We start from the raw sequence: 27889 nt of genomic DNA, 5'->3' as shown, positions 1-27889 counted from the left end.
AGGTGAAATACAATTATCAACTATTTATAATACAATGGACAATGTAGGACAATATTTTTCAGTAGTAGATAATCAACGATATAAGTTACATAATAGTTATATGATCATTCACTAGTTTCTCTTTTTAATCTGGTCATCCGTCCGTCGCAACACTGAACATATTAACCGGTTTCTAAATGCAATACAATGGCATGATTTGGCATCCATGTTCAGCGCTGGAATTAAGGTGCATAATGCTATTTTGGTTTATTCCTTGATCTCATCATCATCTAGCGCAAGTGTCGGGTACTCTAGTCCGGGTCAAGTTTGATCCTTGAGTACTCGAATTCAATATGTTGGACTCATAGAGGCTCTAGCTCAGACGGCAGTTGGCGTCATTATGATATAAATTGCTGTGGTTTCAGTGGTATCACCAATAACACTCTTGTGTCGCAGTAAATTTCCCCAGTGATTGCAAAATGTATACACAGTTTTGTACATTTGTACAGCAAAATAACCTTTCAGCCATGATTATTTGCTACTTTAAAAAACAAATTGCTGTAGGGAGGCTTAAAGTTGCTGTTGGTGGGCCTTTTTCACCCAAGGCGGTTTAAAAGAAAAATTGTTGTGGGTAATAAAATTCTTAAGTTTGAGGCCAGAGGGGGATGTAGGTCCATTTAGGAGCTTTCACTAATGGTGGATCTGATTTACTGAGGGTGTTTCGTGGGAAGGTAACAAACATTCCTTGTTATCGAGGAAGAATCAGGATCTCAGGGTAAATAATTTGATGCAAGTCTCGGTGATCAGGAAGAAGTACATGTAATTTCCTCTGGGCATTATGCATTTGGCTACTGAATGTTTTATATCGCTCAATGTGTTGGGCAGCGAAAAAAGCTTTACCCCAAATACTCATGCCGACTTTTGTTTTATTCCATGTTTTAGAGTCCATGTAGGTCCTTTTGTTCTGATGTTAGAGGTGAAAATCACAAAAGTGAGGGTTTAGATTAAACATTTTGCTTGTTATCAATGGAACAAAAAAACCCAAACCCATCACAAAATATTTTGTAATTAGCTGTCAATAAGGAATTGGGGGGAAAAAGGTTTTGTCTGTAAAAAAAAATAATTTATGAATCGTATATTTTCTCACCAAATGTAACAGTAACTGTTAAAAGTCCTGGAATGGTTATTGTTCTGTATTATATAATGCTAAATAGAGGATACTCCCTGAGTGTTTTGTGATATCATAATTTATCAACACAAGTTGATAAAAGTATGAAATCCGAGTCTTGCTGAGGATTTTTATACTTTTATCAACGAGTGCTGATAAATTATGATATCATAAGACACGAGGGGGGTATTCTTTTTATCATCCATTATCATTGTTGTAATTTTAATGTCAGTAATGTGGGTTGAATGTCATTAATTTTGGCAGCGGGAGACGTGTTAACTAACAGAACGACAGTAGCGTGACGTCACTAGTGATAGGTTTAGCGTTGAAACATATAAGTGACGTAACAAAATAATGTCTTGTGATGAAAAATTTGACCAATCAAGATTATAAAAAGCAATATCTCCAAGGAGAATTTTCGCAGGAGATATAGCAAATTATAGTGCCAGCAATATCTCCTACAAAAGCCTTTAATGGATGATAAAAGTATGTATTAGATGAGTATTAAACTGACACAATTGGTTTTACAGGTTACAAGTGTGAGGAGCACAATAATCCCCCCGACTTCTTCCTGGATGTGATCAACGAGCATTCCTCTACATTGACAAACACACAGGGCGGTGTGGTCACAGGTGATGTTATCCACATCTAACAGTATTACTGACGTCATCAGTGTCTGCGCTTAACTTTTTTTTTTGAGTTGCTATCCAGGCAAGTGGTGACAGAACTTTCACTTGCCCGGATCTATTTTTACTTGCCCGAATAATATTTTCTAAAAAAACAAACAATATTGCAACAGATTATAAGAGAAAACATTTATTTTGAGTATTTTCCTGCACTCAACCAACCCACTCTTTAAATAAATAACAGACATGCCACTGTGACTCCCCACTGTCACTGTCAATACATTTGTGGTATTCCCGATTATATAATTTCCAACAAACAAAGATGCTTGCGTTCACCAAACGTTGAGCACTGGTATAACCGACACAACCCCTTCCTCCCCCCACCCCATCTCAATGAAACAATAATAATTAAAAAAACCCTAAAATATAATGTTCAGTGGATACGATCTATGACGTGTACACATAACCAGGGCTGAATCTTGTCGACATGAATTTGTGCCCAATTTTACATGCCACTTAACTTACCTTACACCTATTCTTATATTGGGCATATGTTTATATGTAAAAGCAGACCTACACTTTTTCATGGTGCAAAGTAGGCTACATAGCTGTACTTTTATTTATTTATCAATTATTGATTAAATGTTGTTTTTTTTTAAATTGGTCGCCAGGCAGGCAACCTTACTATGGGTTTTCAGTCGCCCGTCGTCGCTTTCAGTCACCAAGGGCGATCGGGCGACCATTAAGTTCGAACCCTGTTCATGTATTTAGCAGCCATCATTAGTATTCAGACAATTAAATAGGGCCTGTGGAGTATATTTGAAAGTGTGGTGGGGAGGAGCAGAGGAGAAAATATTTAGTGGATGACTTGACAGAATTGGCTGCATTCAAATAAGGTGAACACTCCATAACGTTATGGCACGCATATGTTGCCCCTGCCACCCCCTTCTTCTGATGGCCCTATCCAGTCAACTTGCCAGATTTTGTGGATTCGCTGATTTTATAAGTTCTGCTACACATTTGTGTGTATACAAGATTTTATATTGGAGGGGAGGTGGGTGGCAAATACACTGTCTATAAGTGGTGTAATAGGGCGACAATCAAATATAAAAGATGATGGAGCACTGAAGTAGAAAGCATTGGGGGTGGGGGGGGGGGGAGGGGGACATGTGCCTCCTACACTTTTCTTGATCCAGTAGCAGCAGTGATGGTTTATATATATGTGTATGTGCCCCCCACTTTTCAGCACCTTCCTACGCTACTGATGGAGAAAAAAAGAGGTGTACTTTGTGGGGCCCATGACAGCCATGGCTCCCCTCTGGTTACGCCAGTGTTGCTACGATATGATAAGACAAGAATCTTGTCGTTCTGAATGCAACTTTGTTTGACCATGTATATAAATTTAATTAAATAATGATATGCATTTTATTGCTTCCATCAATAAATTAAAACAAATACAAAACATAAGAAATGAGTTTGGAAACCGTTTTACTTCCTGAGTGATAAAAATAGCAGAAATGTAAAAAAAAAAAAAAGGTTTAGTAAATTTTCTATAACAGAAACAAATATACATGTAATAGAATGTGCTGTTTTGGATATGTAAATAAAGTAACAATAACAGTAGGCCTAATGCAGATACATTGTATTTATAAAAACAGACATTGTATTTATAAAAACAGACAATGATAACCTTTAGATGCATTGTGGCTGTTATTTTCACCATACCATAAAAAAGATAATCATTTGCCAGACATTGTGAGAAAATTATTAAAGTATTAAATATTTTAGGGATCAAAATGAAATTCTTTAAAACAACAATACTGCTATCAAGTTACTTAACCTGGCTTAGAGATGTTTATGTATACATATGTCTTCTTAAAAGAAAAACATTATTTGTAATTGTTTCTCTTTTTTCCAGATTCGACCCAGTTGCAATCATCAATAGTCAACAGCTTCAGAAACTCAAAATGGCATGAGCAGTAAGTATCTTATTTCTAGCACAATGATGTCGTAGAAAGGTGCTAGAAAGGGTTGGTAGAAAAACCGTCTACCACCTGTGTATAGACGCTAATCCGCCCTTTTCATTGGTTAATATTAGGATGTACACGGCAGTTGCTACCGGTTGATTACGTAATTTTTTAAAGAAAGTAGTATATGACGTCACATAATATGAGTAGGTCTTCTCGACACCACTGTATGCTTTCACACTCGTGACGTAACATGGGTGTCAGCTTAGAGGTGACGTCACGTTACAAAAATAAAATGAAGAGACTTACAGTATAGTTAGACTAAATTAATCATTAAATTTATGAGACAGGTTGTGCTAGAAAATATTTCTGGCACTCGTCCTTTTGTATATGGTTTTTCTGATCCTTTTCTGATTTTTTGGTAATCCTGGTAATCCTGGTGTTTGTAATACATGTACCACAAAGTGCATCTTTTGTATTTCTTAAAAACGCACATGCGTTTGAGAAAAAAACATTGAGCAGACAAGTTCTATTCTATTTTTAGAGGGGATCTTCTCGTTTCAACGTCACAGACATTGGTATACCACGTAACCGTTATCATTTTGATTCGGTTTGTTTTTTCGTGCACGGTTCGCGCAATCAACATCCGATTTGTTGTCATTTGCTTGTCGTTCATTTGTGAGGTTTTTCTTTACAGTTCGTGAACATTTTCATTAACAATAAAGTTCAGACAAGTAAGTATCTCAATACAAAACGTTACAAACCTTTAAAACCAATAGTACCCAGTGCCGAATAGCAAATGTAGGGTAATTGCAGTTTATATATAAACTCTATTATTTCAAACACTGTAGTATAGTCAACATGGTCAGTGACGGACTATCATTGTCATCTTATTCCGATTCAAGTATCATGATTGCTGCTGCAGCCACTTTCTCAAGAAAAGCACCCCAACTCATTCCTTTCGCTGTCCAGGAGAGAACAGTTAGAACATGCTCAGGAGAGGTGAAAGGAACGCACCCCAAGTCTGTGTGCACTCTGGGAAATTCGTCGTGACATAGGCATTTCTGTGCTTCGAGCGACATCTACCAATGACATCAGAATACTAACTTTTAAAATTATTTCAAGTAAATGGGTCACGGGGATTCCCATGGTATAATTTATCGATATAAAACCTGCTATTTCACTCTATTTTATAAAAACGTGATCTAAGTGTGTTACAGTTTTGTAAATTAACCAAAATTATAATTAATTTTCGCAGGCTGCAACTAGAGCGTGCGACTTTAATACCATATTATATATTTATCCTGTAACCACCGTTTCTATTGACAAAACATGATAATGGATTTTAAAGCAAAGTCACATCCTGCTACTAGCCCCAACAAATATTAACATTAAGTTTTATGGTCTGCAGGATAAAGATAATAACTAGTTAATGATGTCGGATATCTGCTTTATCCTGTTCAGGCCGAATGAGAAATTTCCCATTCTTAGTTTCACAGGATAAAGCCGATATCTGACGTCATTAACTAGTTATTCTCTATATAGAGGTGTTGGAAGTTGGGATGGTGATAGTGCAGGGGAGCACTTACCCTCTAACTAAAGGTCATACATGGCACCCCTATCTCAAAATGAAGTTAAAAGATAAATTAATATATAATTGCCCTCCCTCCCCACCTCCCACCAGTTTGATGCCTATGAAGTAATATTGAAAATGGTGTGTACACAAAAAAATCAAGACTAGTCATTCAACCTGCAAAAGCCAAAAATGGCCATCAGGCAATATTTTTTTTATTTTTTTTTTTATTAAGAACAGTTGTTAATTGACTGAAAATCAATTAGCAACTACTATTTAACATTTAGAATTGTGTAGTGATTTCTAAAGCTTGGATGGTGAATCGTGATTTGATACTGAACAAAATGTTTCCTGACCACACAAGGTTTCACACAAGTGTTTTGTAGCAGGGTCTCGTTCCTGGCATTTGCCATTTGCAAATTTCAAAACAAACTGACAAATTTTATTTTAATTTGGTGAAATAATTTCATGTATAATATCTGAGTTTTTGCAATGTTTGAAGTTTAAAAGATAAATTGGCAAAATATTTCACTCACCCAGAACTAGCAGGGAATCCCAGCTAGGCCATGCTTGGTCTCACACCTGTGTTTGGTAATGTTCATTACTAACGTAGAGCTCTGTGTATTTTCATGTTTGTAGATGCATGTCGAAGGTCGAGCCGGTCTACAGTCAGTTCCTAGAGGAGGAGAAGAGTGGGGGAGTTGTACGCATGGCCAGAGTCGCATATGCCACATCGTTCCACAGACAGGTCTGACAATTTGAACAGAATGTTTAAATTTTTCTTGTTTCAACCCGATTAACACCTCAGTTCACCCTCTTTATTTTCTTATCCATTGGTTTTCCTTAACCCTTAGAATAAAAAAAGGTAGATAAGTTGATTAGCTAGTACAGGAGACATTATTTCCAAATTTTAGCAGGCAGGAACAGGGCTAGCTCTGAGAGGTCAAACAATTTTCCCAAATTATCTATAAAACTTTTAAAATAGCAGAAACTGAGTTATTTTGTAACAAAATATCAATTATTACATGTAATTGTTTTGCTCAATTACGGTCTCACTACACAGATCACTTCCGAGTGAGAGTTCATTCATCACGGTCCACTATAGTTCCTAATTGTGACACATGTTATGTTCACATATTCACTTCTAGGAAATGGTGAAGAATTAAAACAATATGTATGTTTAATGGTAAGCCTTCTGGTTGTATTTTGCCCATGTTATTTTGTAATATTGTGCATCGACCTTTTGGGACATGGGTAGGCTATATAGCGCAAGTGACAGCCGGAGTGAATCGGTTAATGAACCACCTGTTCGGACCGGTACTACAGCCAGATGCGGTCATATAGCAAAAAACTGAGACGGAAATGTTCTCAATTTTGGAGTGAATATAAATGCTTATATAATGTATGTTCGCAATGGTGTATGTTGTTCGTGCCAACGAGAACCTGTTCTATGGGCAATCTTCGCTTGAAGTTGGGCAGTTTAACATGGGTTTCAATGGCAGATGACATCTGTGTAGTGAGACCATAAAATTAAATTTGCCAATTGTTTGCCAGAGCTAGCCCTGCAGGAAGTTGGTTCACGTGAGTTTTACCTGTGTAACTGATTGTTTGGTTACATGAATTATATTTGCATAGCTTATAAGTTACCTAACCTTTTCCTTTGCCTCAACGGTAGTACTTAATCTGTATGTTTTTTGTATCGCCTTTTCGAAGTAAAAAGGCAAGATATAGGTATTACATTTATTAAATTTTGCATCCTAAGTTGGTGAAACTTGGTTTATAGTTGCACCAGTGAGTGTTCTTCACAGTGAACTGAAAAAGGTTTATGGTAGGTGAGACATTTAATTCCACAGAATTCATGTTTTTAGTTTATTCATGTTTTAAGTAAGTGAATCATTAAAGAAAATACTAAAAAGGATTAGTCTATGGACTCTTTTGTATTTGTTATTTGTTATTTTATATATAAGTATAAATATAATTTTTTTGTTTCAGTTGGTGATTGTTGGCATGAGGTCACTAAAAAACATCACAAGAAACCCACAGGCTGCAATAAGTCAAGTATGTTATCACATGATTTTGTAATATCTTTAAAAATTATTTATAAATTCTTTTTAAAATTTACATATTTAAGATTACAAAGTTAAACATCAAGTTGTCTCCCAACTGTAAGACCTGGGTTGAAATTTGGTTGAGTGCACTGTTGAATAAAAATGGTTGAAATTGGTTTAGAGTTTACTAAAAATAGTGCCAAAATCATGAACTTCAGTTTCTCTGAAGGTTCCTACCTAAATCTGGAGGGTATCCATGTTGTAATCACATGCTCACAATTACAAGAAATGATAAGTGGACAGTCGCCATGAAATGACATACATTACTGACCAAATTTCAGAGTACTGAACCTAATGAATAGCAGGATGTCCTCATTGAAAACTTATCTTTCCTTTTCATCCAGGAAGAGTTGGGACAGAAGAGATATGTATAAAAATGCTATTAAAAATAACTACGGAATCGAGGTGGGGTAAAAGTTATGAGTTGGAATTTTCATAAGATGGTCGAGTAACAGCAGACATTTTTATTTCTCAGGGTTGGATTTGACAAATGATTAAATGAAATCTGCAACAAAAAAAAGAAAAGAAGAGAAAATAGATTCCATATGAAATTAAAAGTGATAGGACCCTAGTGTTTAAACACTACAGCATATTTTTCACTATTAAAGCAGTTTTTGATTTTTAAAATGAGACATTACTTATATTTTATTGATTAGAATATTCATTTCCATACATCCGAAGTGATTATGGTTATCCTGGTGTTTGAAATGCCACCTTTATTTCATTTCAACTTATTTTCATGCCTATATCCGATTAAGATTCAAGCACGCTATCCTGGGCACACACTTCAGGTATCTGGGCTGTCTGTCCAGAACAGTGGGTTAGTTGTTAGTTGTTAGTTGGTTTGTGGTTAGTGAAAAAGAAGAGTGTGTAGTGGCCTTACACCTACCCATTGAGTCCTTAAGAACTCGTTCTGGGCTGCGAACCTTGTACCTACCAGCCTTTAGTCTGATGGCTTTACCACTGCACCACCAAGGCCGGTATGTAATGCCACAAAATCCATTTTTTTTATCATTCTAAATACACATATACCTCTGAGAAGTAACGGTTATAGAGATGAGCTCCAGTCTGTTTTTAAGAGAGCATTTTCCCATTTGAACATCACATATTCTTGTTTCTCTCTATTGTAACTTTATCCACATGTTTGTAGACTGACCAAACTTAGTGTCAGTGTTCACTGATTCAGACTAGGGTCTACAAGTTTCTAGTAGACCAAATTAATTCCTATTGCCGATAATGTTAAAGTATACTAATAAAACTGATATAAGCAGCGTATCAACACACTCAGGAAGTACAGCAATAAAAAGTGTGGAACCTCACATCTTTTCTACCTGCAAGAAAATGGGGGTCACATACCATTTAAGAAATTTAATTAATGCTTTAAATAGCAACCATAATTTTTGCTGAAAATTGCAGTTCCATTTTTGGGTGTACCCCGCATTAGTTTCAACCTCTAGTATATACTGCATAACAGCTGTATAACAAATAAAAGTGTATTTATTTATTGTCAATGGATAATAGTATTTGCATAAATAATCATTGTCACATATTACTACCAATCACACCCACAGCTGCTTTTACTCCATAAATATTTGACGGTGCACCTCAAACTTTGACACGGAACTCTCTTCTTTGGTACTATGCATCCTTCAGTGCTCTGTTGTTTCAGATCACAGTGATGTTGCTGTTTGCCGTTGTTGTCGGAATGATATATTACCAGCTGGACAATTCACTTGAGTCAGGAATACAGAACAGGTTAGTACATTTAGGTTATTAACAGTCATGGGTGAATACAGGATTTGCCTAGGCAGTGGTATGTTTCAGAAATAGCAGTACCCACAATAAAAAAAAAACTGAGGGTAGTGATTAATTGACCCTATCTAACTAAAACCATTGAGGGGAGTGATTAATTGACCCTCTCTAACTAAAACCATTGAGGGGAGTGATTAATTGACCCTCTCTAACGAAAACCACTGAGGGAAGTGATTAATTGACCCTCTCTAACTAAAACCACTGAGGGGAGTGATTAATTGACCCTCTCTAACTAAAACCACTGAGGGGAGTGATTAATTGACCCTAACTAAAACCATTGAGGGAAGTGATTAATTGACCCCCTCTAACTTTGGATTAAGGGAAGCTGTTAATGATATTACCATACTGAGAACTGATATTTAATCCTTTTGAAGTACTTTTTAAAACAAAAAAATCACATTGGTATGAGTTAGTGTGTTTTAAATCAAATATTTATTTCTTTACAGGTTTGGTATTTACTGTGTTTTAGATCAATGTTTATTTGGTTACAGTGTTTATGTTTTGATGTGTTTTATTTATTTATTTGACTTGAAGGGTTGATGTGTTTTACATCAAATATTTATTCAGTTATAGGGTTTCTGTTTTGGTGTGTTTCAAATTACCGGTAACCTAATATTTATTTGACTTGCAGTTTTGGTCTGTTTTAGATCAATATTTATTTGTTTACAGGGTTGTTGTTTTGATGTGTTTCAAATTATTATTTATTTAACTTGTAGGGTTGGTGTGTTTTAGATCAATATTTATTTGTTTACAGGGTTGGTGTTTTGATATGTTTCAAATTATTATTTATTTAACTTGCAGGGTTGGTGTGTTTTTCTTTCTCATCATGAATCAAGTGTTTGGAAATCTGTCAGCAGTGGAGCTCTTCATTAAAGAAAGGACAATTTTTATGTGAGTATGAGTTTAACATCATATTTTACCATCTAAAAATCTAAATATGAAAAATATTAAATAAACCATACTGAGAAATGACATGTATTTTATTCAAAGAGATGTTTATCTTTGGTAGGGCTTCTAGAAGTTTTATAAAAATCCACTAGCCATGGGATCATTGATTAAATCAAATTTACTGGCCACAATTAAAAATTCACTAGCCCTACTTTACTTTAAGTTAATACAATTTTACTAAATAATAGTAATAATCAGATATGTCACCTAAAGAGGGAGATAGAGCTTAAAAACACTAACATTGGGGTTTTGGGTGGGGGCAGGATATTCATATTTACAAAATAGACTTTTTCTTTTCTTTTTTTTATATCCCACTACCCCCTTTCCTTTTTCTTCTTTGAATTCCATCTCATTTCTTCCCGATCTGTCAACTCCTCCTATCTTTCAACTTCTTTTTGCTGTCCACCTCCACATCCCAATCCTTGTCTCTCCAACTGCGACATGCGCTTGTCTTTCGTGGCTATCCATGCCACACACCTGCCATTACCCATCAGCTTTTAGCTGTGGGCTTAGTCTGACCACTTTGGGGAGTGTTCAGTAGTTACTTCTGGCATTGTTAGACTTAACTGCAACATTTGACTCTTTTTTTTTTGCACTAGCTATTGGGCATGGCAATAGTAGTTATTTACTAGCCCAACATTGAATATCACTAGTCATAGGGCTACCATAATCTAGAAGCCCTGTCATTGGTCATGACCAGAGGTCATGTATGGCATTTTTGGTTTTATTTCACTTTTTAAATATTTTGTTAGCAACTATTATAGCTGTCAAATATATTATATAAAGGGTATTAAATGAATTGCTATGTATTATTAAGTTTTAAATCCCTTGTGAAATAAGTTTTCTTTGTCACAAGCTTTAGCGAGTGACAAAGGAAACTTATTTCATGAGCGATTTAATTATTATACTAAATGCATGGACAATTATTTTTTTAAACAACTTTTATATACATATTTTATGTTTTTAGCAGGGCGTCTAGAATTTTTATAAAATCCACTAGCCATGAGATCAGTAATTTTCTAATAGTAATAATCAGATATGTCACCTAAAGAGGGACATGGAGCTTGAAAACACTAAGATTAGGAGGTGGGGGTGGGGTGGAGGGTGGGAGTGGGGTTAGGATATTCATATTTAAAAAATAGACTAAATTGCAGCATATGACAACTTTTGTGTTCACTTGCCATAGGGCATGGTAATAGTAGTTATTTACTAGCCCAACATTGAATACATGTATCACTAGCCATGGAAGTGGGGCTACCATAATCTAGAATCCCTGTTTATAGCACAAGTTCATGTAACTAAATAAAAAAAATAAAATCTAAACATTATAACATTTGGGATTATTACCGGGTATATGCTTCATTAATAACACTAAAGTATTTTTCTTCTTTGTTGCAGGCATGAAAACATAAGTGGTTTTTACAGAGTGTCGGCGTTCTTCCTGTCTAAAATATTCTGTGATGTTATTCCGATGAGGCTTCTTCCGACAGCGGCGTTAAGTACTGTAGCTTACTGGATGATAGGTATGTACTCACTGCACGGTCATAAGCACTGGAGGTAAGAGGGGAGAGGGGATTTAGCTTGGTTGAGTGCTCGCATGAAGTGCTTGCCTCACAGGCTTGCCTCAAACCACCCCGGTGGATCCATTCAGCTGATTGTTTTTATTTCTCATTCCAACCAATGCAGCACAACTGGTCAAAGGTTGTGGTATATGCTTTCCTGTCTGTGGGAAAGTCAATATAAAAGATCCATTGCTGTATTAAAAACATGTAGTGGGTTTCCTCTCTAAGACTATATGTCAGAATTACCCAATGTTTGACATCCAATAGCCCATGAGTAATTAATCAATGTGCTCTAGTCACAATTGGTATTGTTAAACAAAACAAAATTTTATTTTCTCCCAAGTTAAAAGTCAAATTAATATACAGTTGCCCCTCTCCCCTCTCCGCCCTGTTGCTGACACCTATAACAATGTTAAACTCAGGGACGTAGGCTAAAACAGTTTTCTATAGTGCAATATAAATTGAATATATCACTGTTGACATCTTCTTACACCTATAACAATGTTAAACTCAGGGACGTAGGCTAAAACAGTTTTCTATAGTGCAATATAAATTGAATATATCACTGTTGTGGGATATGGATATGGCAATTCCAACCCCAGGGACAAAGTATTTCTTTGTGAGGGCCCAGGCTTACAGAGGTGATGCAAGCACCTCAAGCGAGCACTCAACCGACTGAGCTAAATCTCGCCCCAGCTATTGGATGTCAAACATTTGGTAATTTTGACATATAATCTTAGAGAGGAAACCCGCTACATTTTTCCATTAGTAACAAGGTATTTTTTACATGCACCATCCCACAGACAGGATAGCACATACCACAACCTTTGATATATCAGGCATGGTGCACTGACTAGAATGAGAAATAGCCCAATGGGCCCACCGACGGAGATCGATCCAAAACCGACCGTGCATCAAGCGAGCACTTTACCACCCCTAAATTAATTTGTATTTAAGGGGCCTAACTTACAAAGCTCTGCATTTATAATCAATATCACATGGTCCTTGTAAGACAGTTTGCATTGCACTGTGTGATTGCAAATTAGCGAGACTTTAGTGAATTAGGCCGCAGTTCTGAGTACAGTCGATACTGCTGTCAGTTATGTTTTCAGAATGTTATTTTAATATTGGTATTGTGACTTATCTTTTAGCAAACTGAATTCTGTATTTTCATACAGTTAAAAAAATTGTATTTCAGGTCTACAGCCAACAGCTAGTCACTTCTTCATCTTCCTGATAACTCTGTTCCACACGACGCTGGCGGCGTGCAGTCTGGCATTTGCCATCAGCGCCAGCATGCGTCTCCGAGCCGTAGCCAACTTGATCATCTCAACTATATACAGCTTCATGATGGTAACAACACACAATATTATATAACATTTAGTGAAATACCTTAAAATATCAGTGAAATAAAAGTGTTATCATTCACTCAGTGATGATAACCCATTTTAGAGTGAAAATTTCACTAGTTCACTCTAAAATCTGTTATCGTCACTGTAGACAGTGTTATCTTCACTGTAAGAAAGCCAGAACTCTTTTGCTTTTGGCATTTTAAAAATAAAGGTAAATTGCCAAAAGTTATATAATAAATAGAAAATTTCATGTTTTTTTGTCGTATATGATTTATATCTCATCGAGTGAAGTTTGCAATCATATCACACTATGATATGATTGCTAACTTCACTCGATGACATACATGTATAAATCATATTTGACAAAAAACATGATATCTCTATATATTAACAAGCAGACTAACAGTGAACAGTGAACTGAGTTATGGATTTTAAGCTTGTTGTGATATTATTGAATATAGTGATTGCAGATCATTAATTTGTATTGTAGTATAATGGATGACATACATGTATATGATCCGAAGTTTAATACTAAAGCCTATGATACATCTACAAAGTCTCTGAGACTTTGTTTCTGAAACAAAATCTCAGAAACTTTGTCTCGGAGACGTTTGATGATAGGCCTACACTTATTTTATTTTGAGAGACTTTATTTTGGAAACACTGTCATTTCTTTGCACAATGGCAGAAAAGCATGCAACTGCATTATTAACAGTTTATAAAGTGTTGAATAAAATAATTATATTAATACAGTAAATATTTAACAGTGAAATAAATAATTTAACAGCTAAAATTTTAAAAGAATGAAAACCTTGTTATCAACAGTGTATGTCTCACAAAGTGTAATATCTGATGACTCTGTTGTAGTATATATTACTTTTAGTGTTGTACAAGCAAGGTGTTTCCTGCTAAAGTCTGGCTAATACTTCAATGTTCTCTCTGTTCCAATTAATATTATTATTACTGTGCATTTTTCCCAATACCATATGACCAGTCATGTCATGTGATTTATTTATATATTCTGATTGGTAGTTGATATTTTGTTTCGAAGACTTCTCTCTACAAATAGAACACTGCCCTATCTCCAGAGACTGGTCTCGGAAACAAAGTCTTGGAGACCTCTCTCTACAAATAGAACACTGCCCTATCTTCAGAGACTGGCCTCGGAAAACAAAGTCTTGGAGACCTTTCTCTACAAATAGAACACTGCCCTATCTTCAGAGACTGGCCTCGGAAAACAAAGTCTTGGAGACCTCTCTCTACAAATAGAACACTGACCTATCTCCAGAGACTGGTCTCGGAAACAAAGTCTTGGAGACCTCTCTCTACAAATAGAACACTGACCTATCTCCAGAGACTGGTCTCGGAAACGAAGTCTCGGAAACTTCTCTCTACAAATAGAACACTGACCTATCTCCAGATACTGGTCTCGGAAACAAAGCGTCGAAGACGTTTGATGATACATTACGAAAAAAGTATCGGAAACAAGGTCTCGGAGACTTCGTAGATGTATCGTGGGCTTAATAATACTAATAATAGAACACCACAAAGCTGTCATTTGCCAAATAGCTAAATGGTTTCCAAATATATGTCATCACCACTTCACTAAAAAAGCAAATTTAAAAACTGTGTGTCATTTATTTGTGTATTTTAAATAATAATTCTATTTAGCTAAATGTTGTCAGAATTCGGCTACCGATTTTTTCTGACCAAATTGCTATTTATTTTTGGTGTCCACCTTAAAGCCCAGGAAACATCTGAGTGTTTGTATTTAAGAAGATTTCAGTTTATTTTTCATCCAGTGGTTTGGTTGTCAAGTCAGGTTGCTGCCCTCTTTTCATTTTGCCATTCATAATTTGTGTATTGCATATTTAAGTCTAGCTACTGGTAATATGTTTTCATTGTTAATAGAACACATTTCACAATGGACATAGAGAATAATACATGAGTGGCTGTTAAAAGGTATCTAATGAGCGAAAGAGAGTTTGATACGTTTCTAAACAATGAGTTGTGAGGTAAATGGTATCTTAACGGAAACGAATGTATTTATTCTATTTCTTACATATCCTCAAAAACCACGTTTTAAACAAATTTTAACATCTTTATCGACTAAACGTTATTTACAGCCGTTGCACTTGTAGCTAACTTATGCATCACAGACAAATGATTGTCAGGTTAACTATATGTCACAGTGTAACCGATTTCCACTGTGTTGTTTTTCATTGCATGGCACTGTTGACCTGGTCATCACCTAGGATCAGCCAGTCGTATGTCTTGAAATTGTCAACACACGTACGTGTTTAAACAACCTCTGTTTTCTTCTATTGCAGCTTTTCAGTGGTCTGCTGATAAACCTGGACACCATGAGCGACTGGCTGGGTTGGCTACGATGGCTCAGCATTCTTCGTTACAGCATGGATGTCAGTATATGTGTTTAAAACAAGGGCTGTTCTAAAATTGATCACATAGGGTGGGCTTCGGGGTAGAAGAGTGAGTGAGTGAGTGAGTGAGTGAGTGACTGAGTGACTGACTGACTGACTGACTGACTGACTGACTGACGACACCCCAGCACAAAAATATATCGGCTATTGGGTGTCACACAATGGTAAATATATTCACCATGTACAAAATCAAATTTTATTTTAGTACATGTATATAGGGAAAAAGATGAGTATGAGTATATTTGCCAAGTTATGGTGGGTAAGAGACATTTGTTATATACAAGTATATCCACCAAGCATAAAATTAAATTTTGGTTAAACTATATATGTATAGAAGAAAAGATAGGGCAGATCCTCTATGTAAAAGAGATTATTTTGTATACCCCCATGCACATTAATGTTTTAAAACTTTTTTTAAACCATGTATGTATAGAAGAAAAGATACATGTAGGGCCTAGGATAATAAATATGGTGCCTCCTCCCTATGTCATCAATTGTCAAACAGCCCTAACCTTTACAATATATTTACAGTGAAACCCTGCTAAACTGGATACTCCAGGTAAATCATTCTGGTTATAAAGGGTATCTGGTTTGGAGAGGTTCTGTTCAATACTTATAAAAGTTATATTTAAAATGAGACTGCGAAAAACATCTGGTTTTGATGGAATTCCGGTTTACAGAGAGTCTGGTTTTGAGGGGTTTCACTGTATAAGATATTAAATGAATGTTTCTCATTTTGTGAATATTTTAAACGATGTGGCTCAGATGGATTATTGCAAGGAATAGAGATGGACGACAATAATGTTTTCAAATCCAGTGATGTTAATTATGATTGGTGAATGCTTAACACAGGCATGATGGTGTATCGAAGCTAGATAATAGATTAATCATGTAGAATATATACAGAACTTCACATACGTTGTTTTCGCTTCCTATTTATTGCACAAGTTTATTTTGCGCAAGAATATATACCACGAGACCACGTAACGGTCGAGTGGCATGTGCTTTCACAAAATAAACAAGTGCAATAAATAGGAAGTGAAAACAACATATGTGAAGTTCTGTATTTGACATACATACCTTCTTTTATGTTTTACAAAAAACGTTTTTTAATTTAACGTCATAACAACACTTTGTTAAATCTATGATCAAAACTCCTTTCATGGATTTATTAATGTTAAGAATCATACTCTGCAGCAGCCTTGTGTAATGTTTCAAATACGATGTGATGTAATTTGTAAATCATATATGACGTCGGTAAATAAACAGCGCTAACTGCAGTAAAAAATAAAATAGGGAATTCCCCATTTAAAAGTTCCAGTCCATGCAGATCGCACGTATGTGCGATACAAAATAAATTTATCACACAGTTTCATAATGTCTTTATCACTATAGTAAGATAGGGTATAGGTATGTAATAAATTTGGTTTATTCTATGAGGGCAAGAATAGAGATGTCTTTAAGCTTGCTGCATAGGATTCTCCTGTCAGTCGTGTGTTATTTTGACTTTCGATGTAAAAAAACCTTCTATGATCAGTCTAAAGAAGCAAGCCGTTTGCAGTATGATATCAAAGAAGATTCATGGAATTATTCTAACACCATATAACTGTAAATAAAATGTGTTGAGTGCATCGTTGAATAAAACATTTCCTTCCTTTTCTATTCTTCTTGATCTTAAAATTGTTATATCAAAAAATTGTTTTTAAACTCACAGTTTACCACTTTGCTTTAACCAGACATTGTTGTCTGCCAGTGCAAACAGTGGTTGCAGAACAACAGATTTTCAAACACACCATCCTTATTCATACTAATTAGCAGTATTGAGTCATGTCATGAAAGCTGAAAGTTTTCGCTGAATAATGAAATGTTTCTGCTTTTAATAAAACATTTCTGTTTTTTTTTGTTTTCAGGCACTAAGTATAAACGAACTTCATGGGCTGACGTTCTGTTCCTTGGAAAATGGCACTAATGTCTGGTGAGTTACAATTGGGACTCAGAAAAACAGATTGTTGAGGGTGGGGCTGTGTGGATGGCAGGGCCCATATTTTCGAAGCAGTCTTAATCTACGAAATTGTAAAACAATCGTAAGCTATGACATCACTATGTCATGTGGTGTAGTGATGTCACAGCCTATGATGGTTTTATGATTTCGTTGCGCTAAGATGGCTTCGAAAATCCCTAGCCATTTTATTAGAAGACCCAGCACTCACAAAATAAACTCGGTTGATTTGCTACAACCCATAAAGTGTGTTTGAATATAATAGGGCTCACTCTGAAATAAATTTTGGTTCAGTAAATTTTTCAGATATTTAGAGTGTTTCCTTAAATATTATTACAATATTATTAATTTAAGGAGTATTTTAATAGCCAAAGACTAAATGGTGTAGTCACTTTGTATAAAAATTAGCAATTGGTAATTTGGCCATGTACAGGGTGAGGCTTATATAATAGCCATCATGCATGAGCAAAATGTGTAAAGAGAATATTGACAGAGGTGATTTCAGGAGGGAGGGGTTGGGACGACAAGACACAGGTCTCACAACACAGTTCACTTCCGATAGAGGGTTCCTTCCTCACGGTCCATGATAATTCCCTATTGTGATGTGTGTTGTGGTTGTTTGGGAATACAAAGTATACAATAAAACAGTTAAACTTTGTTTTGTTTAACAACACCACTAGAGTACATTGATTTATTAATCATTCACTGTTGGATTTGGTAATTTTGACATTTAGTCATGGAGAGGAAACCTGCTTCAATTTTTCATTAGTAGCAAGGGATCTTTCATATGCACCATCCCACATACAGGATAGCACACACCACAGCCTTTGATATATCAATCATGGTGCACTGGCTGGAACGGGAAATAACCCAATGGGTCCACTGATGGGGATCGATCCTAGACCGAACGCACATCAAGTCATCACTTTACCAGTGGGCTACAATAAAACCAGATTTAAACTATACAGCTCATAGATCATAATTTTATTATAAAATTAACGTAAAAGTAATTTTTTGACTGTAACTGTAGCGGTCAGTGTGGGATCGATCCCTGTCGGTGGGCCCATTGGGCTATTTCTTGTTTCAGTCAGTGCACCACGACTGGTATATCGAGGCCGTGGTATGTACTACCCTGTCTGTGGGATGGTGCATATAAAAGAACACTTGCAGCTAATTGAAAAGAGTAGCCCATGAAGTGGCGACAGCGGGTTTTCTGTCTCAATATCTATGTGGTCCGTAACTATATGTCTGACGCCATATAACCATAAATAAAATGTGTTGAGTCTGTCATTAAATAAAGCCCTACAATAAAACAGATTTAAACTGTACAGCTGATAGACCGTAATTTTATTATAAAGTTAACGTAAAAATATTTCTTTGACTTTAACTGTAAGAGTTGTTACCTTTTATTTCAGCACCACTGGTGCCTCGTACCTCGATACTCAGGGAATTAAGTACGTTACAGTCTGGGACCTGTGGAAACCGGTGGTCGCCTTGATTATCATGACTGCCATACTGTTAACTTTGACATACGTACAGCTGAGGCGCTTGAAAAAATGGAAGTAATCTTCAACAGTATTACATGCATGTCTGAGATTCAAGTCAGGTTACTTGTCAACAATTTTCTCGTAGTATTATGTAAATAATTCTTATACAACATGGTATCCATGATGTAAGTTAACTTGCTTATTATTGTCAACAATTTTCTCATGGTATTATGTGTAAGTTATTCTTATACAACACTGTATTCAGTGGCAGATCCAGAAAATCCATTATGGGGGGCCCCCAATGACGTGAAGCAGAATACCAATTGAACTTTGAGGGAGGTTTGGAGGGGATCATAAAAAAAAAACGAAAATTAATATATAATAAAATTATAACTGTCGCACAATTTAGGCCCCCCCCCCCCCCAGATCTGCCTCTGGTATCCATGATGTAAGTTAACTTGCTTATTATTGTCAACAGTTTTCTCATGGTATTATGTGTAACTTATTCTTATACAACACGGTACCCATGATGTAAGTTGACTATCTTATTATTGTCAACAATTTCCTCATGGTATTATGTAACTTATTATTATACAAGACCATATCCATGATGTGAGTTAACTTGCTTATTATTGTCAACAGTTTTCTCGTGGTATTATGTGTAACTTATTCTTATACAACACGGTACCCATGATGTAAGTTAACTTGCCTATTATTGTACAACACTATATCCATGATACAAGTTAATTTGCTTATTGTACAATGCAGTATCCATGGTATATAAATTGTTTATTATTGCACAACATGTAAGTTTACTTGCTTATTATTGTACAACACCATATTCATGATACACTGTATGCAACTTATTCTTATGTACAACATGGTATACATGATGTACCATAAGTTAACTTGTTTATTATTGTACAACACTGTATCTATGATGTACGTTAACTTGCTTATTATTGTACAACACAGAATCATGATGTAAGTTAACGTGCTTATTATTGTACAACACAGAATCATGATGTACGTTAATTTGCTTATTATTGTACAACACTATCTATGATGTAAGTTAACTTACTTATTATTGTACAATACTGTATCTACATGTATGATGTAAGTTAACTTACTTATTATTGTACATCACTGTATCTATGATGTAAGTTAACTTGCTTATTGGACAAAACAGTATCCTTGGCACAAGTTAATTTGCTTATTGTACAACATGGTATCCATTTGGTACTTGCTTATTAATTGGATAACATGGTATCCATTTGTTTACTTGCTTATTATTGTACAACATGGTATCCATTTGTTTTCTGCTTATTAATTGGATAACATTGGTAATATTTAACAAGTTAATATTGCTTATTATTGAACATCATGATGTCTGTTTGTTTACTTGCTCATTGTTATATAGAACATGGTGACCGTGATATAAGTTAATTTATTTTTATAACAATATGGGTTGTTTTATATATTATGCTGATAATGTGAGTTTTCTATTTGTTCTCACAGTATGTTTTCTTTATGAATGATATTCTCATAGCAACAATATCAACAAGTTGATTTTTATTGCTCATATTAAAACTGTATACATCTGCTATATAAGATGATCTTATGGTCAGGTAAACACCATATCTGTTATATACAATTGGATCTTATACATGGATTATATATATGTAATTTAATTCTCAGGGTAACACTTATGTGAGATAAACATCTTTTATATATTCTCATTCCATCCTTGTATCGACTGTGTATGTTGACAATATTCTCAGCAAAACTATTTGTTATATACATTTACTAGGTTACCATAGCAACATGCATTACTGGACCTTTCACTGGCAGATAGTTAGGGTTAGGGTCAGGGTTAGAATAGTCGGTCAGTGAAAGACCTTTCAGCGAAGAGTTCTCGTCTGGTGCTTATAAAATGTTTAGTCTTAGACTCGAGACTAATAAGAGTCTGGGACAGTAACCTCATGGCAATGCCATACAAATTGTATGTATGTGACGTCATTAGAGATCGAGTCTGGTCTCTTAATAGTTTTATAAGCATGGGGCCCCAAGTACCAGCAACACATATCCTATAGCGACATATCTTCGATACACATTATTGTATAATTCATAGCAACATTGTGTGTGTGTCTGTGATATATACTCTTAACAAAAAAAATAGGGGAACTATAATAAGAATTTACAATTACCAAAATTGTAAGGTACATTAGCTGTGGGGAATGGTTATATGATAATAGTGAATTAATTGGGCAAACATTACAACCGGTAGTTTAGTATTACAGTAGGCTTTATAACCACCAAAGATCTTTAAGGACGATTGGGGTCAGAAGTGAAATTTGAAAGATAACGTTTTTTTTATCAGTAAATCGCAAATTCAAACAATAAAAATGACTAAAAACAAAACAATAACAACTGTATGATCAACAGAATGAAAAAGATTGACAGAAATAATGTTCCACAGTGATTAATCGACCTTCCTGGAAATTCTCAAAATAAAGAATGACACCCCACACACGTGTACGGGGCAACTGCATGTGCAAACTATAGAATGTGTTTCGGTGTGTTGATAAACAGACCTGAACGTTCTTTACTAGGATGTCTGTGGTAAAAATGTATGTTCAGTCTAATAGTTGATATTAACATTAATATTTTAGGTTCCCCTACTTTTTTTGAAGAATATATATTGATATTTTATACTCATGATGGAAATTGGAGTGTGCTGAATTTTTTTTTACATGATAACAGAAATCAGTTTGTGAAATAATGATCTTTCAAAAATGTATTAAAAAGATAATTAATGGCATATGAGGTATACAAGAGTTAATGGTACTTTTATTATCACAATGTTTTATTGTCGGTTGATATAGAAAACATCCATTTTGGATGACTATGCAATATATAGTTCACAAATCTATGCAAAACATTTATAACCAAAAAGAAAGCATCTGTTTTAATGACTGGTATATGGCATTGGGCTGCAAGAGCTGATATAAACGTTGTTTTAAATATGTATACAGTATTTAATTGGTTGACATTTTAAGTTCTTTGTACTAAAATTTAAATGCACTTTGTACAAATGTAGCTGAATATATCATTCAATGTAGTAATGATAGTGATGCTTTTTAGAGTTATTTCACAAATAATTTAGGGATTGAAGATGCATATATTAAATTTAAATGATAATAATAGTAGGCCCTAAACCTTTTATTCTAAATTATTCATAGACAGTTTCCATACTATACCCTTATCTGAAAGATGGTGCTACAAAATATTTCATGCTTGTTTAAAACAAGTATATTTTATATTGACACATATTACAACCCTATTTAGAAAAATTATAGTGACAGAAGGTATGCATATTAAATTAAAATTAATAATAATGTCAAATCTTTCTTTCAACTTTATTAACACGCCTATATCCAAAAAAGGTTCAGGGATGTCCATCCAACATCCGGTCTCTGGCATGGCCAGGGGCTGGGCGTCGGACTGAATATGTCAAATCACTTTGTTCTAAGTTATACACTGACAGTTACTTCCCTTATTTGAAAGATGGTGCTGAAAAAACATGCTTGTCTATTTTTACAAGTAAATTCCACATCGAGTCATGTTTTGGCAACCCTTTTTTTCAGGGCGTGTATTATGTTGCCTAGGGTACCAAAGCTTGTTTATGTTATGTAGTTAATTTCAGTATTAACATTAACTGTTACTAAAATATGCTTAACCAAAGGTTTGCCTTGTGGCCAGGGCCGGATTTAGACCTTGGGGGGCTGGGGCACTTCAGGTTTGGGGGGCCCTTCAACATAGAAATTAAATTACATGACAAATAAAAAAATTAACTAATTTTATAATTATTTAAAAAAAATTTATAAAGGAAATCCTTAGTCTTGGGGGGGGGGGGGGGGGGGGGAGCCGGGGCAATTGCCCTCTTATAAATCTGGCACTGCACCAATTAGTTACACTGCCCTTGTTAGATCTCTAGTCTGCAAGTTCTTACATGTGATATTTATATTGCTGTGATGAATGTTACTTGGAGTTATATATATTTTTGGTATTATACTGAACAAAAAAGAAATGTGAATATTTTAACATGCATAATTAAAAAAATTAATTCAGTAAATAGATTGTCGAAATGGGCATACAATGATCACAAGATATTATTTTAAAAGACACAAGAAAAAATAATGGGATTCCAGCTGATTAATTTGAAATAATTTAAAGAGAACTAAATTTAATTTAATATAAATTTATATTTCTTTTGTCGTTCAGTACAGGTATATTTGAATGATGAAGTTTTGTAAAGCTCATGTTTCTGTTATATAATGTTTTTAATGATATGTATATGTGTATATGGTTATTGTGCAATTGTTTTTGAATTATGATGATGATAATGCATCCTACAGCTTTCTGTTCGATACCCAGTATCCAATGTTATTTTTGTGCTGGGATGTCATTAAGCATTCATTCCTTTATTCATTCCTACAGTTTTATAATGATAGTAGACTTAAGGAATTTTTAACAATGCAATTAATTGAAAATTTGTATGATTCATTACTGCCATTTGAACATAACTTTTATGTAGCTTTTTCGGTTTTTAAATTGTTTTTATTAAATAATGTATTGATGTTTTTCAGTTTTTAAAATTGTTTAAGATTTATTGCTGCCAACTGAATTTAATTTTTATGTATCTTTTAGGTTTAAAAATTTGTTTTAAAATAATGTATTGATGTTTTTCAGTTTTTTAAATTGTTTAATATTTAAAACAACCAAATATATAAATTTTTGTTTTATTGGGGTTTTTCTGTGGAAAACCTGAAATGATAGGTTGTAAGAAAGTAGCCATGTTTCTCCTAATGCCTTAATGAAACAAAATAAAAGGCTGCATCACCCAAAGAAATGTTATCTATTCCAAATGCTGAAATATTAAATGTCTGAGATTGCAGTTTAAACCAGGATTTATGCATTTATTTCGTGGAGTGGAATTCAATCTTTGCTTCTTAGATTTTAATCTGGAAACAAATACTAGAAAGTATCAGTTATCAGTTATCTGGAATACTGGCACAACTAAGATTGAAAGCAAAAGCTGCTTGTAATATATATATGTATATATATTTTAAATTGTGCATTTTGATCCTTGGCCATACATATTGCACACCAGATTCTGTAATTTATTAACAGTATATGTATATTTTATATTGTTATAAATACTGATACATGTTTTGTCATGCAGCAAGTATTTAGGCTACCTCATGACACTGCAGTATGTATAGCCAAATGACCAAAGATACTCGTGCAACGAAAGTATTTTCTAAAATATATGTTAAAGGCATAATGTCACAGACCACTGACCTATTAAATAACCTAACAAAGTATTACCTAAAAATATATAAATTTGATTTGTCCCTAAATGTACTTTATTCAACCATCTACATAGCCACCATACTCCACTTATTAATATTTCATAAAAATAATTGAATTATGGCAATGGTCTATAATTCAAAAACTAATATTGTCAACAGGGTTGACTTGGAGTTCACTCCATCGTGATTCAGTTATGGTGATGCGATAGCTAGATTTGGTTTCAAATATTAAAGTAATTTTCATTTATTATCCATTTTTAGAGAAATAAGGTTCTTAAATCTGTGACAGTATGCCTTTAATGTAAAATGCCGTTTTAAAGATGTCCTTTTATTCTTAAACGTGAATAAACTTATATAAATATAGTCTATGCCCTTTTATATAAGTCATTTAATTCTTGAAATTGTATACATTATATCAATTTATTTTTTTATTTTTCCTTTTGTATATTTTTATGTACAACTCTTTTTAACTTGCTATTTATACATGTATGTATCTTGTGGTGGCAACTAGCATTACATTTTACTGTATCAACTTCTTTTTCCCCTCTTATTTAAAATGTTATTTTTGTATAGTAAGCCAAGCACAAACTTAATTTTATTTCCTAATTTATAAAAACAACAATATTGCTGAAACAAGAACATGTATTATGTAATGTTATTTGTTAATAAAAGTTCTATGGGTAGGAAACATGCTACCATTGCAGCAAATTCAGGAGTTTCATTTCCTGCAAAAATTGCAATCATTATGTTGCAAGTAAATACTAGCTTTATTGTAAACTTTCACAACCCCCTCTCCCAGTTATCACCCCCCCCCCCCCCCAAGTTTTAGGGTTTTTCACAAAGAATATAGGGATTTTTTTTCAATTAAAAAATGGGATTCCTTAAACATTTGCCCTTTGTATAATTTTATCAAGCATTGTCTGAAGGAAACAGGTTATCAATGTTTTTAATACTTATTAATTATATATAACCATTTTGATATGAAACATCTTTCTGCATACATTTATTTGGGGCATTTTCGAGTATGTAATTTTAGTGGTAGGAGCTGAACATATTAAACACATTTAGTTTAATATTTAAGAAAGTTGAATGGTAACCACGTTTATAAAATACTTTTTCTGTATACAAACTTCCAATTATAGATAAAATACCACATCCGAAAATAATTTTATTTAATATTTAACCTAGTTTAATGGAAACCACTTTTATAAAATATACAACTTTTTCTGTATGGGGCCTACAAACTTCCACTGAAAGATAAGATGCCACATCTAAAGATAATTAAGGTAGTTTTACATTATTTTAAAAATTTGTCATTGATACCCCTCGGTATGTAAATCACAGGTTCAGTTTCATGCTAATTCTATCGATTAAAAATATTTGTACATTTTGTTGTTTGTTATTTTTTAATGTCGGTGGATTTCTTTAATGATTTCACATTTATGATTGCACCTTTCATGCAGTATTCAGTGGCTCACATTTTATTCAATATTCGGAGAGTCTGGGATTGCGTTTATAAAATGAGTAGGACAAAAGTAGGAAAATAAAAGGGAAAACTAGGACAAAAATAGGATTGAAACATCACAAGTTTTTCATAATGTATAGCAATTGACAAATTAGATACTGGATTTAAAAATTGTTTTACAAATTATACTCTGTCCAAAAAAGACTGCATAGGCAAAATATTAATGGAATTATCTCTAATACAAAGTGGCATAATTTTGTTATTTATGATCGTATCACAGTCAAAGCTTACATGAGTATGTGACAATGTTCTTGCTATGGACAGGGCAGTGGAGGCGGTTTTCGTTACCAAACAGCATCACACAAGGGCGCCGAAATCGGTGCCCTGTGTGGCCACCAGCAGCAACAATCGCTGCGCAACATCTCCTTGGCATGGACTGAATGAGTCTGAATCCGGGCACGTGGAATCCTAGCCCATTCGTCCTGCAGTGCATGTGACAGTTGCAGAAGCATCTGAGGCTTCGGGTCACGCTGGCGTACACGTCTGTCCAGTCCGTCCCATAGATGTTCAATGGGGTTGAGATCTGGCGATCTTGATGGCCATGGCAGCACATTAATGTTCTCATTCTGTAGGAAATCCATTGTTACATGTGCCCTATGCGGCCTGGCATTGTCCTGCTGAAAGGGTTCTCTCTCTGTCAATCCAAAATGGGAAGCATGTGACGGTGAAGAATTTCATCCCAGTAGCGTACAGCTGTCGGGTTGCCTTGTACGAACACAAGTTCACTTTTGTCGGTGTATGAGATGGCTCCCCACATCATGACACTCCCTCCACCGAATCTGTCAACTTGGGCGATGCAGTTGTTGGCAAACGTTCATTGCGGTGTCTGTAAACACGTCATCCATCACGTCACTGTTCTGGCTTGTCCTAATGTTTAGGGCCAATTTCGGGTAACAGAGAAAGAACACTGATTATATAATGAGTAAATATCAACATTGTATCCTTGTTTACCAATTTCTGATGCAAAGATTATCTTTGTGTCAGGTTCTTCATGGCATATATATATATATATATATATATATATATATATATATATATATATATATATATATATATGCATGCAAATATTTTTTTTTTTAAATTCAGGTAGCCATTTTAAAAAATGACTGCCAGATATTCAAGATGGCAGATAAAAAATATGTAAACATAAAATGTTTACTAGTTGGCACTCCATTACCAAACAAAATCATGTTTAAAAAAAATCTATATAAAATTATCATATAATTACACAACAGCATGCACTGTATAGTATGTTATTTATTACACCGCACACCAATGAACAAAGGATGTGGAAATGAAGTTTGCCGTCTTCCGGAGGTCGTCGACAGGTCCCCGGAGTTTGGTGTTGAGGGACGTGTCTTCCGTCCAAACTTTCTGTCGAATTTCTTCTAGGTGCGGGCAGGTTTGTAGAACGTGTTCCGGTGTTTTGCTCATCAGCACCATATTCACATTGGGCCACCTCTGCAAGTCCTATCCTTTTTAGGTGCTTCTTTAGGCCACAATGTCCAGTGCGAAGACGGAAGATTAAAGTTTGTTCTTTTCTGTCTAGTTGGTTAATGCTGTCACAGTTAGGATTGTATCCACCATTCTTCGTCTTCCAATCACATTTGAATTTTACCTTTAGGATTGTCTTGGCTTCACTGTATGATATGAAAGAGTTGGGTTGTGGGAGGCAGTTGTCTGTTTTGACCAGTTGGTCGGCGTTTTCAATGCCTGCAACTCCTACATGTGCAGGGATCCACTGTAGTATCAGCTTGCAGCTTTGATTAAGAGCATTCAATTTTTCTTGCAGTTGTCTAATCAGAAGTTCTGAAGGTCCTGGTGAAAGTGACTGGAGAGCTGACAAGGAGTCTGTTAGAAGCAGCAGTGTATTCTGTTTCTTTCCTTTCTCTATCAGACGCTCTGTAATTCTGCTCTGTAGTTCGAGCTTAGCTCATCAACTGGAATGAAGAGGGAGGCCAAGAAGC

The 27889-nt window shown here is 34.8% G+C and overlaps 1 protein-coding gene across 1 annotated transcript in view; it reads left to right on the top strand.

Moving 5' to 3' along the window:
- The window catches only part of LOC121380253 (broad substrate specificity ATP-binding cassette transporter ABCG2-like), a 32115-nt gene extending 10838 nt beyond the window's left edge, over positions 1-21277 (top strand). The window contains exons 7-17 of the mRNA XM_041509091.1: positions 1678-1779; positions 3692-3752; positions 5953-6061; positions 7306-7371; positions 9091-9176; positions 10035-10124; positions 11580-11704; positions 12942-13096; positions 15426-15515; positions 17447-17511; positions 18951-21277. Coding sequence (XP_041365025.1) covers positions 1678-1779; positions 3692-3752; positions 5953-6061; positions 7306-7371; positions 9091-9176; positions 10035-10124; positions 11580-11704; positions 12942-13096; positions 15426-15515; positions 17447-17511; positions 18951-19101 — 1100 coding nt within the window. The 3' untranslated portion in view covers positions 19102-21277. The remainder of the gene's footprint in view (positions 1-1677; positions 1780-3691; positions 3753-5952; positions 6062-7305; positions 7372-9090; positions 9177-10034; positions 10125-11579; positions 11705-12941; positions 13097-15425; positions 15516-17446; positions 17512-18950) is intronic.
- The last annotated feature ends 6612 nt before the right edge of the window (positions 21278-27889 follow it).

This window comes from Gigantopelta aegis, chromosome 8 (genome assembly GCF_016097555.1).
Source record: "Gigantopelta aegis isolate Gae_Host chromosome 8, Gae_host_genome, whole genome shotgun sequence".
Classification (NCBI taxonomy): Eukaryota; Metazoa; Mollusca; class Gastropoda; order Neomphalida; family Peltospiridae; genus Gigantopelta; species Gigantopelta aegis.
The sequence above is the reverse complement of the archived record's forward strand: the minus strand, read 5'-3'. Positions and strand labels throughout refer to the sequence as shown.